The following is a 13,181-nucleotide window of genomic DNA, read 5'->3' on the forward strand; positions in this document are numbered from 1 at the left end:
TGCAGAAGGACGTAAGCGTAACCCTTAATATAGAATGTTTCTAGAAGCTTTGTGCTTCTGTGTGTAGAAACTCCTGTGTATATTCGTGTAAGTCAGCTCCCGGCTGTCACAGAACGTCACATCTTTGTGCCTTTGGCATCAATCAGATCGGGCCTGGATAACAGCGGGCCAATTTGTGGGAATGACAGGTGCCACCGTACTGCAGGCAAAGGCTACTCTGAGTTCAGCTTTCTCACACAAGCCCGTATCCCAGGTTGCCACTGCAAATGAGTAGAAACCCAAGGTGAGGATCCTCCATGTCTGAGGTTGCTGAAAAATGTACAAGGCCATGAGGTGGCACGTATGTGTATTGCATTATTGATAAAGACAGCCGTCGCAGAGAACTGCAGCCCCCGGAGTCCTCTGTCCTGAAGGAAAGCATTCTGTCTGTTTTGCCCTTCTAAACCCTTTATTCTGCTTCTCTCCCTCTGCCCCTCCACTCCTTTTAACTCCTTTTCTTTTGTCTCCGCTGAGAGAAACCCTTTTAGGTATTTGCAGCATATTAAACTCTTTACAACTCTGTCAAAGCCAAGTGTCATCCTGTTCCTTTGCTCGCGAGAGGGCTCTGCACAGCATGCTTCCACTGGAGGAGAAATAGTTAGTGAAAGAATCAAATCTATGCTTCAGAATCTGTTTGATGCCACAACACAGACAAGCGGACACTAAATACCCGTTGGAAAGAACAACCAGAACGTATTTGCATCTTCAATTTAACTCCTCTTCCCAAGATGTGTCATGCCTTTATGGTGCCAGAGATTTCCTTCATGTGGAGCAGATGAGACAAATAACTGCCTATAACCGTTAAGGTTGTGTGTTTTTATGCATATTTAGCGGATCAAAGCCATGTTTTCATTGTGCTATGTTCCTTTTACCAGATTGGATGATGTCAGATTGTGCTACTTCCACTTCTCAGTCTGCTTTACACCAATAAATAAATCCTTTTTACATCATTTATATTTTACAGAATTATCTGGCTTCTCCCAGGCAGACTGATTCAGTTAGTGCTCATATGAAATAATGGACGAACAGGATGCCCAATAATGTCTAAAAAGGTCATCCTTTCTGCCAAGGATCATTATCTTTTGGCGGATGGCTTTCCACTTTCTGGATCCACAGATTCATAACACTGAGAGCATCATTCATACAGCAATCCAATATGTTGAAGGTGGAGATAAGCTCTGAGTGCTGCCAGGCTGTTCCTGCTCTACAGGGTCAAGTCAAAGTCATAAACGTCTATAAACAAGTACAGCAGAGCTCCCAAGTGAGGATAATCAACAAACAAACAGGGATATGATAACACCACAAAGGCATGTTTCCTCAAAAATAGTCCTGTTATCATCAGCCCTGCAGTCGGTTGTCCCGCTGTCTGTCTCTGCAGGACTGGGACGTGATAAGCGGCCATGAGCACCGACTGGAAATCAGTTGGGAATCTAAAAGCGATGCTATTGATATGTTTGCCTTTTTAAGTGTGGAGTCCCAGCGCTCCAGCAGTGAAGACTCATCAAATGCACTTTCCATTTAGGATTTTTTTTTTTTTTGAAATGATCCCTCCTGGCACCACTAGAAGGATGCAGGGAAAATGTGTCCTCTTCTTCTCAAATCATAATTAAATTGTTAATGATACAAATAAATATGGAGGCCAAAAGCAATGAAGGTAATGGAGTAGTCTGATGGTTGTGTTTACTTCTGTTTTATAGCACAGCGAGCCTGCAGCTATCCTCTCCAGCTCGCAGATAAAAAATAATGTTAGCATTTCAAATGAAATCTCCTTCATCTGCTATCAACTGTCCCTACAATTCAAAATCCAGATAGATAGATCATAGCTTTATCTGGCTTTCTGTAATTGTAATATAAGAGAAAGGGATTGGTCTCCTCTGATGACATAATTAATATTTATTGCTTTGCATGAATTCATATTCCTGATGGATGTCCCTGCATTGAACCCTGCGCTGTTTTCCACTTCAGTGTTATCTCTGTGCCGGTGTTTCTCTGCACATCAGGGAGAGAACACATCTGCAGACTTTACACATGTCACTATGAGATAAGCAAAGAATGGACCTTCTTTACGTTTAAGGCGCCTAAAGCCCTGCTGCGGCTCATGCCTGATAATGGACACATCCACAAATACATGTGTTTGCTTACACTTCCTCATAATACACTTCCTCATAAATATCCTTTTTATTATTTGTTTCATTGTTTATTGGACTCACTGTTTATGAACCCATGATTAGGAACAGAAACACATGGAGGAGCATGGCATGTGATGAACCTCACCTTGACCACCGTGTTTATCTTATCCAAACAGAGATACACACATATTCTGTCCATCAGAACGATATTCCCACATCCTCGTTTTGTTGATAGAATGTATAATATCTCTTCCAGTTACCACCTTGTATGCACTTATCTTGCAAATGCACATTCCTCACGAGAGTCCTGTCCCACACTGTCATTGACACATAGAGAATGTGTCGCGCAGATAACACTAAACGGTCCCATGAGTCAATGCAGCTCTCATGCCTACCTGATTTTCTTGGCTGCAAGTCACAGCAAGATTTAGAGGAAACTAATCCTAGGGGCTTCATTCTCCTCTATTTCTTATAGTGTAATTATCTTCCTTCTCTGCATTTTCTCCAGCAACAGGGGTGTTATTTCAGATTAAGGAGTCACACATATGAAGTAGAATATGTTGTTTAGTGGTGTGGAAAAAACTTTGTTGGCTGTAATGCCAAATCACAGCAAGTGAGTCCACAGTGTTTGAGCCTGCAGCAATCAGAACTTGCTAGAAGCATTAGCTGCTGGTTGAAAAAGCTAGTATGCTACTGTGTTTTTGTAAAGACAGATCATCAGAATAATATGTTTACAGCAGGATACAGGGACAATTCCATCCTTGCTAAAGCTCGCTGTTGCATCACTTAACTCCAACAAAAGTCATTTTCTATTTTAAGTAGGAGATTACCGGCAAGCTGTAAAATGTATTGATCCCAGGCACCAAGAAATCCACAAGGAGCTTTTAATTTGCTGTGCATTTATTGCTGTAGCTTAAGTGATTTATCCTGGGGGTTCATTAGCTTTCTCTTTATGCTCTGCATGTGAAACCCAGCACCTTAAGCAACCTGGCTTTTAGTCTTCCCCCATGACAGTTCCAAAGTTATCAGAGGTAATCCAGCTTTCAGAACATTGTCACGTACTGTAGGGAGCGACTACTCTGGGAGCAAATGAGGAAGGAGCTGTCAAGGAGGGGCGATCTGCTGAGTCCCCCATATATTCAGGCTCCTGCCATACTTCTCTCCCTAAATTGGTTTTTAGCCATGCTACATGTCTCCAGGCGCAGTAGTGATGGTCGGGTGGGACACTACTCTGGTCATGACTGAAATATCTCATCAACTATCAAATGGATTGCATACTTTTGCACATGTTTCCTAGAGGATGTATCCTAATGACTTCTGTAATCCCCTCAAGTCCCATGTAGCTCATCAAAGTTCTATCCAAATATCTACATGATGGGTTGGAGTAAAAAATGCTTTTCTTTTCTTTCTGCACCACCCTCAATAAAGATTTAGGACTTGTGTGTTTATTAAAACATTGAAAATGATGGCGTTCCCATTAGCTTTAGCTCTACTTTGTGTTTTGGGCTAACTACCACATGTTCCATGTTGTGTGGCCCATTGCATAATTGATTGTGCCCCCCTGTGTGGTCCTGCCGTGCACATTAAAATGACAACACATGCACATGAAAATAGCTTTTTCAGGCTCTGAGAAAGCTTTAGGTAAAACAAATAACTAGAACGTGTCCTGTCAAAAGGTTTGCAGACGTTGCATTCTGATTGGTTTATGGGGAAAGTGATTTTTTTGTAACGCAGGGTATTTTTAAATTGCAGTTCTAGCTTTTTTTATGTAAACAAGACCCTTATATTAGCATTTATCCCTGAACTGTCTCAGAGCTGTCTGGTTCCTCCTCGGTTTGCACAAATAATTGATTTTCATGCAGGATTGAAGGTGGAATCTGTAACTTTAGGACATATAATACATAAAGCAGTCTCTTCCTCTTGTTTTGAAATAATAAATACATATTTTCTGTGCCTCCCTTTTTCTTCTGTCCCCAGGAGCAGCCAGGGCTTCATGCACATGAAGCTGTCACGGACGAAGGAGAGCAAGTACATCCTGGGCCAGAACAGCTGCCCGTTTGACAGCGTGCCTGAGATCATCTATTTCTACTCCAGCCGCAAGCTGCCCATCAAGGGTGCCGAACACATGTCCCTGCTGTACCCCGTAGCCATCAGGACACTATAGTGCTCCGGGTCACCGGCAGGCCCCTGCCGTACCCACCGGGCAACCCTGTGGCTCCACGCTTCCTGTCCCTCTGGACAGTGCCCAGAAGGCTCATGGGAATTTGAACAGTGGCATCCCGAAACTGCTGATCCTTACTCACCTCACTAGCCAACGGATTCCAGACCTGTTTTGGAGGCCGACTGCACACTATCTGACACATACTGTACAGACTCAATGAGGCAGAAGGCTTTATTATTTTATTTTATTTTATTTATGACAGACACCCACTTCATTACATCACAGACTGACCAACTGATGAACATCATTTCACTGATTCTTCAGCTGATATCCCTAAGCACTTAACACTCAAAGAAATAGAGAGGTACAACATTGTAACGTGTCACTGGGGTCTACCTTTTCCCAGAAAATATTTTGTCCTAGGAGTGCACATCATAAAACTGTGTACGCTCATTTGGTTAGGCTCTGTTGATTCTGTAATTGTTTGTAAGAGGACTTGAAGATTGTAAGAGCCGTGTAAGGGAAGCGACATTTATGAGGCCTGTTGAGGGATATTGTGCACATGGGCCTCGTACAGTGGTCTGGATATTTAATAAACTGGCCTTGTATGAACGGTGAGTCCCCAGCTGTGTGGAAATAACAGGCCTGTAAGCAGTGCACACTGATCTCTCGATCTTGTCATAGTACATGCTGTCTGCTATCCATCACAGGGGGGGTGTATCACACCAATGACGGTGTAAGTACCATGGTGGCGGGACAGGCAGGAGATCATGATGGATGGGTCAACTCATCTGACACAGTACAATTGGCCGAGGCTGGAGACCAGAGCCTGTCCAAATGGACCAAATTAGCCCGGCGACCCCTCCTTAGAATGGCTTTGCATCGGGAGAATGAAATATGCCTGCATTGTCTACCTCAGAAAATCAATTTCATTCGCCCATCTGCAGATCAATAGGTACAATGGGATTGCAGACATCGATCGGCTCTCCCTATGACATTCCCAATTCCCTTAAAATGACATCATCAGTTTATGGATATGTTTTTTAATTACAAGATTTTTTTTTAATGAAAACAAAAGTAGATTTTCAGATCAGCATTTGTATGTATAGTCACTAATATGAAACTGTGTGATGTCAGTAACAGATGTTTGGTTAATGCCTTATAATGCATGGGTCGAATCAGTCCGCTAGATCAGCTGATTTCCAGTTCTGCTTTTAACGATTGTTCTGTGACTGTAATTTATTCTGGGGTAATCATTACTGATGTGTTACTCTTTTGTGATGGCCCCCTGGCCCTCATTGTTCCGTGCCGATGTGATCGTGTTGTTTGGGACTACTCCAGCCTCTTTACCTGTGGTGCTTTGCATTTTTGTTGTTCCTAGTTCTGCTCAATGCACGTTTGCCTCAGTGGCCTGACTTTGGGAAACCAGTCACGGCGTCTCCTGACCAAGGGGATTGTCAAACCTCACATGAGAGACGATTGCATATTCTCCTCCGGACCAATCACAGCGCAGCCTGTTAGAACCAGAAAAAAAAAATGCCTACCTTCAACCTTTCATGCTTCCTCTTTGTATTGAAATGTCTGAATCATCTACCCTTTACCACCAGATGTGCATACATTTGTGAATGTGATGAGTATGCATGTGTCAAACGCGTCCAACATGAAAGGAAAAGTGATATGTATGCATATGAGAATGTGTGCTCAGACATTGTGAGTTCCAGTGATTTAGCCTTGCTGGTACAAACAGGGAACAGCCCTTTTCTTGAACTCTTTGGCTGTCAGAACCTTATTTGTTCCTCTTTGAAACCAAGAAACTAGAAGACAGCCCAATGACTTTTTTATTTAAATGGCCTCTTGTTTTTTTTGAACAACCACATTTTATTCAAGCAACTCATAGGACTCTTATGTGTCCAATAATACTTCAGCCTACAGTAAATACTACTTCTGACTAATAACAACGAATAGGCTCAGTCTAATCAGAGGGCCTAATGTTGGTAGCACTAAACAGCAAACATTTGTCAGTCTTATGAGTTGCAAATTTCTGTGGTTGAAGAGCAAATCCCAGTAAAAATGGAAATTATAGGGGGCTTTGGTCCAAGGTGAAGACACTAGGAATTAGAAACAGACTTATGCGAGCATGACCACTGTAAATAGAAAGTCAAAACATATGGACCCTGCTGTGTGCTATGCAACTATGAACTGCTGTCATTGAAGGGAAATGTATTGGAGTGTGTGCCTCCACCAAATGTTTATGACAAATGTGATGGTACAAGATTTCCACGAGAAGAGATATAATCAGCAGAATGTTTGAAATGTTAAAGAGAAGAGTAAGAAGAGAGAGGTTTATTTTGTTGGTGCAGTAAGTGAGCAGACAGATGTTGCTATCATCAGATAAGTATGTAACCTCTGCAGCTTTATTAAGGAACGGTATGTTGTCGAAGTGGACCTATGTATTTTCTTGAGAGAAGATATCCTAAGAAGAAATTAAATAAACTATATGTGTGATGTATCCTCTATGTTCCCTGTGTAAGATAACAAAAGTTGACAGTAGAGGCTCTTTATTTAGTTACTGCTGCTGATGAAAACTACTCTACTAAAAGGAAAGAGCCTGTGTGTGGCGGCCGCACTGCCTAGAGAGAGGCCTTAGCTATAAGGAGAAAGGGAAATGGATGTAAGGGGGGGGAGACAGGGGGGGGGGATATGCTGCAATCAGCAGACACTCTTCACATATTTCTATCATTACATCCTGAAAGAGCACTTCTCCTCCCTCAGAAGTGTCTTAAAGTGTGCTTGTGTGCACAGCACCCATAACAAAAGTGTGAGTGTGTGTGTGAGCAACCATCAGCCATTGACTTGCCCCGTGTGTATCTTGTGTTTCACTTTACTGTGCTAAAGTGGCATGTATGAGTTTCCTTTGTGTACATTTCCCTGCCATGTATGTATGCACTACTATAACATATCTGTACAGTCCCTCATGGCCAAATGTATATACTGAATGTAATGTATGGGGACAAGAGGCATCAAGGTTCAAAATAAATAAAAATTGGGTTTATGAGTTAATGTGTGATATAATGTCTCAGCTCTATTATTTTCAAACACTTAAAGGTCTCCTATTATGCTATATTTGAAAAAAATGTGTAGGGCAATATCTATACAAAACATGTCTCTGAAGTGTTTTGCTCAAAACACCAAACAGATCGCCTCATCCCCCTCTATTTCAGCCCTGTTCCTGAAGTGCAGATCCTGTGACTGTCGCTTTAAATTTGAGCTGAGCCGAAGATGGCCACGCCCATTTGGAGCATCATGCAGCTCTCTGTCTGAAGAGAGACGTTTATAACGGAGAAACTCGGCTAAACGCTGCCGTGATTAAACCCCATATTATGTTCCAAACCACATCAAGCATTATTTCTGAAACACTTCTCAGTGTTTACCACTAGAGCACTGACATTATATGTATTATATAAACAACAACTCTAAGTCCCTCCTGCAGACATCCTCCTGAATGCACAGACACACAGAGCAGCTCGAGGGGATTCAGCCTCGGGACTTTACTACAGTGGGGCAAAAAAGTATTTAGTCAGCCACCAATTGTGCAAGTTCTCCCATTTAAAAAGATGAGAGAGGCCTGTAATTTTTATCATAGGTACACTTCAACTATGAGAGACAGAATGAGAAAAAAAAATCCAGGAAATCACATTGTAGGATTTTTAATGAGTTAATTGGTAAATTCCTCGGTAAAATAAGTATTTGGTCACCTACAAACAAGCAAGATTTCTGGCTCTCACAGACCTGTAACTTCTTCTTTAAGAGGCTCCTCTGTCCTCCAGTCTTTACCTGTATTAATGGCACCTTTTTGAACTCGTTATCAGTATAAAAGACACCTGTCCACAACCTCAAACAGTCATACTCCAAACTCCACTATGGCCAAGACCAAAGAGCTGTCAAAGGAGACCAGAGACAAAATTGTAGAACTGCACCAGGCTGGGAAAACTGAATCTGCAATAGGTAAGCAGCTTGGTGTGAAGAAATCAACTGTGGGAGCAATTATTAGAAAATGGAAGACATACAAGACCACTGCTAATCTCCCTCGATCTGGGGCTCCACGCAAGATCTCACCCCGTGGGGTCAAAATGATCAAAAGAACGGTGAGCAAAAATCCCAGAACCACACGGGGGGACCTAGTGAATGACCTGCAGAGAGCTGGGACCAAAGTAACAGAGGCTACCATCAGTAACACACTATGCCGCCAGGTACTTAAATCCTGCAGTTCCAGACGTGTCCCCCTGCTTAAGCCAGTACATGTCCAGGCCCGTCTGAAGTTTGCTAGAGGGCATTTGGATGATCCAGAAGAGGATTGGGAGAATGTCATATGGTCAGATGAAACCAAAATAGAACTTTTTGGTCAAAACTCAACTCGTCGTGTTTGGAGGAGAAAGAATGCAGAGTTGCATCCAAAGAACACCATACCTACTGTGAAGCATGGGGCTGGAAACATCATGCTTTGGGGCTGTTTTTCTGCAAAGGGACCAGGGCGACTGATCCGTGTAAAGGCAAGAAGGAATGGGGCCATGTATCGTGAGATTTTGAGTGAAAACCTCCTTCCATCAGCAAGGGCACTGAAGATGAAGCGTGGCTGGGTCTTTCAGCATGACAATGATCCCAAACACACCGCCAGGGCAACGAAGGAGTGGCTTCGTAAGAAGCATTTCAAGGTCCTGGAGTGGCCTAGCCAGTCTCCAGATCTCAACCCCATAGAAAATCATTGGAGGGAGTTGAAAGTCCGTGTTGCCCAGCGACAGCCCCAAAACATCACTGCTTTAGAGGAGATCTGCATGGAGGAATGGGCCAAAATACCAGCAACAGTGTGTGAAAACCTTGTGAAGACTTACAGAAAACGTTTGACCTCTGTCATTGCCAACAAAGGGTATATAACAAAGTATTGAGATGAACTTTTGTTATTGACCAAATACTTATTTTCCACAATCATTTGAAATAAATTCTTTAAAAATCCTACAATGTGATTTTCTGGATTTTCTTTTCTCATTCTGTCTCTCATAGTTTAGGTATACCTATGATAAAAATTACAGGCCTCTCTCATCTTTTTAAATTGGAGAACTTGCACAATTGGTGGCTGACTAAATACTTTTTTGCCCCACTGTATATTGCGGACGATAGGTTGGGACGTGTCACGTGGGCGGGACGTTGCCAGGAGTTCAACGTAAAGCCAGCCCACATTTCGGTCATTACGTCATAACCAAAGCAAATCTGGATCAGCTCGTTTGTACTCCCGTTTTTAGAGATGTGGGTAAGGAGGAAAAGATAGAAGGTTGTATTTTCTGACACTTTGTGCGTCTCCTTACAGAAGTGCATTTTGCATTATAGGGGACCTAAAGCTTTAAGAGAAAAAGCTATTAAGCTATATCCTCACCATCACCAGTAACCATGGTGAAGCCCTTTGACTCATAATGAAGCGAGACCATTGTTTGCACCAAGGACAGAAAGCTAGAGCTATTATCTAGCCAGTACTCCAGCACTTGTTGTCCTTTATTGATCCACTTTATAGCACAGTCCTGCACATTTTTTTCCTCACTCTGTTGTTCATCCCAGAAGTATCCGTCTGAAGAACGCTACAGAGGTTCATATTTCCTGCAGCACAAGTAGGCTCCCTGCTGCATACAGAAAAAATACTGTGGATTTTTAATGGTAACACTTTGTTTTATAGGTTTGTGAAAAAGAAATTCACTGGATTAACCCTGGGCTTAGGTATTGATATAGGAGAAATTGTCAATTCCTTAAATATCCGATTAAACCAAATCATTTTCAAAGAATGAATTGTAAAAACTGTTTGTTTTTTTTCCTTTTTTTTATTATATGCTTTTCTGCAAACACCTTTTGGCCATCAATGTTATCAATCATTATCTAATGCAAGTAAATTGAACACATTGTAAAGTTCCATGTCTTGAAATATCCGCAAAATATGATGATGGATGCTTTGCAACTACAACATTTCTGTTACTGTGACATATTTTTCAGTAAGACACATCTTTACAACGAACAAGCGACCACACACAGAGGGTGTTACTGCTAAATGTTAATGAAACTGCCTTCATTCAGGTCTTTTGAAGGCAATTTTAACATTAAAATCCTTAATCGTTGCCTAATCTTAGAACTGTTGCACTGTGACAGCATTTCTTTGGTCATAAAACATCTGGCAGTCTTTCAGGAAGTGCACAGGGGGTTGATGTTTGGAAACATTGACCATCCACTGCCTCTCAAGTAGTTTAATGGCCAGGGAGAACTTTGTGTATAATAAAACAGTCTGCTGCTACATTTGTGTGCAGAAGTACACTTTTCATGATGTAAAGGTGAGTAAAAAAATACCAATGCTCCATTTCTTGTGTTTTTTGGCTACTTTTCTCTTGAAATGGCAGTATAAATTTTTTAAGAAATGATTCCACACACATGCTAATGCACATAATGTATTGTCTTTCCAGATTCAATAGTTTCTTCTTTTCATCTAAGTCAGTCCAGTCCACGTCTTCGGACGAAGTGAAGTTGCTATTTTAAGTTTCTCGCAGCGGTTTGTTCATGATGTTTGCCTCTTCCTCTGCTGCAGCTCTATTCTCCTCCAGAGAAGCTCCTTCAAGGGTTAACGCACCTGGGATAAAATGCATCAAAGCCCCTTTTATGGAGCAAAAGACTGCTGAAAAAAGGGAAGAATAAAAGCAAGGCTTGAAAGCAATGAATGGCCCACACGGGGATAGAAAGGCCTCATGTCCATCTGAGCCTTATTTCATATTCCGCTCAGTCACACCAGTCAGAAAGCAATCTCAGGTAACAGACCTTATGTTAATACCACATGAGTTGCCTCCTTTCAGAAAGACAAAAGCATACTGAGGGCATTATACCAGCTTGCTCCTTTCCTGCTCCCCTGGCACACGGAAGGATTTCATCTGGAGTGAATAGTGTTGTCATTGTTCTGCTTGTCTGTGAAGGCTTGATTAGAGGAGCTTTACGCCATTTCTGAATGCCTGGCATTGATGGTTTCTATTGGCTTAGCATATTGCCCTTAATGAGCTGGTGCAGCACCTTGCTCATTACCTGAATCCCAGGTCATTGTGGGAGTAATTGGGCAGATTGGTGCCAGCTTCAAAGCCCCAGGCTTAATTCATTATAAAGGCATATTTCCAATTGTTTAAGCCATTTCCTGTTCCTGCTCTGAAGTGCTTTTTCCTCACATATGCATCTAGCACTGTACCATTATAATAACAATTGTAAATGGAAAGAACACAAAGAGAAAGTCTCATACAATTGGAGAATAATGTCGGTATTTACAGCTTTTCAAATTCTCTGTGACAAAGCCCAATAAAGAGGGACTATATTTATCTAATAAAAAAATAAAGTGGTAGGTGCAGAGAAAGAGAAATAACATGTTTTTATATTATTCCCACTCCCTCTGAGGTTACCAAAGCACCATGTAAAAAAGACATAAAAACTTCTAAATAATTATAGAAAAGGTAAATAGACCCAGGTATTGCTCAACAGCTTTTGAAAGACTGTTGCAGACATTACTAAACAGTTCATGTAGAGTATAGCAATTTCAGTTCTATGTTGACGTGAGGATGGATTTTCAGTAGAAGATTTCATCTCAAGCAATAGATTATATATATCCAATACCCTCAAGTTGACAACAAAAGGGACCCACATGTGGTTTGCAATAACAGCTTTCCTATACCATATGTGTGACAGCATATCGTAGTGTCTCCATGACAACTTCCTATGATTTTCCAAGGGCAAATCTTCCTGAAAGCTGCAGTTAGGAGGCTTATGATGGCAGTCTATGCATAAAAAACAGTAGCCAGAAACAATACACAAACATCTCTGTGTGCTGCAACACAGACCGCACCTGAGTTCACAGTCTAAATGGAAATGCAAAACTCCTGCTCGGTTTGAAACACCATTTCATCTTGGCAAGCAGTCTCCTTTTTAATTTACTAGAAAGGCAATGGCACTTTTATTCACTATTGTTTTGCTGAGACTATGACACTGAGTCCTTCAGCACAGTGGGAGTGCTGTGATTTTAAAATATCCTTGGAGGCAGTTTGAGGTGGAAATTGCCCGCAGGTGTGCATGCATATAAAACAGTAATGGGGACAGACGGACACAAAGGGCTGTTTGGGTGCTGTGCTCATGAAAGGGCAATCCACTGATTGAGCTGTCACATTCACAGATGCAGCAATAAAACTAAGCAGGGCAATTACTGTAAATGGAGAACGCTAGGTAGTGGAGGGGGCCCCGCAGTATGTCCTCCCCTAAAATACCCTGATGGGAGACAAGCAGACAAAGCAAATGTAGCCTTCTGTAATAAGGCTGTGTGTGTGTGTGTGTGTGTGTGTGTGGGGTGGGGGGGTGGGGGTGGGGGGGCGCTTAGCTAATGGAAACAATACCCTGACAAGCAACATATCAGTGGAGGTTAATAAAGCTTATCTCTGCAACTTCCTTTTTATGTTACTGGCTGTCCAATCATATGGCCTTCTTTAGTAATCAGTGCCTTCAACTCAAAATAAACCAAGAGGGTAGATTAAAGAGCATGACTTTAAATTTGGGAAAGTAAGAAATATCAAATGAATAATCAGTGTGTCTGTTAGGAAATACGATGCAACTGCAGCGCCATCTAGTGTACATATGTGTGTATAGCAGGATGAGTTTTGGAGCATTACAAGAGGTACACACATTAAAATGACAACCCAATGGGATTAGGATTATAAATGTTTGTAAGATTAAGAAACAGACAATCCAGGCAATGTTTATAATGACTTTAAAATCACACACCAGCATTTCAGGAGTGTAAG

At 41.8% G+C, this 13,181-nt stretch overlaps 1 protein-coding gene across 3 annotated transcripts in view; it reads left to right on the forward strand.

Annotated features, from left to right (window-relative positions):
* Window positions 1-7,389, forward strand: part of LOC134863174 (SH2 domain-containing adapter protein F-like) — a 97,456-nt gene extending 90,067 nt beyond the window's left edge. For all 3 annotated transcript variants that reach the window (XM_063881506.1, XM_063881505.1, XM_063881507.1), the window contains one exon: window positions 4,146-7,389. In XM_063881506.1, coding sequence (XP_063737576.1) covers window positions 4,146-4,332 — 187 coding nt within the window. In that variant the 3' untranslated portion in view covers window positions 4,333-7,389. The remainder of the gene's footprint in view (window positions 1-4,145) is intronic.
* Window positions 7,390-13,181: the final 5,792 nt, after the last annotated feature.

The sequence above is a fragment of the Eleginops maclovinus genome, chromosome 4, assembly GCF_036324505.1.
Source record: "Eleginops maclovinus isolate JMC-PN-2008 ecotype Puerto Natales chromosome 4, JC_Emac_rtc_rv5, whole genome shotgun sequence".
Classification (NCBI taxonomy): domain Eukaryota; kingdom Metazoa; phylum Chordata; class Actinopteri; order Perciformes; family Eleginopidae; genus Eleginops; species Eleginops maclovinus.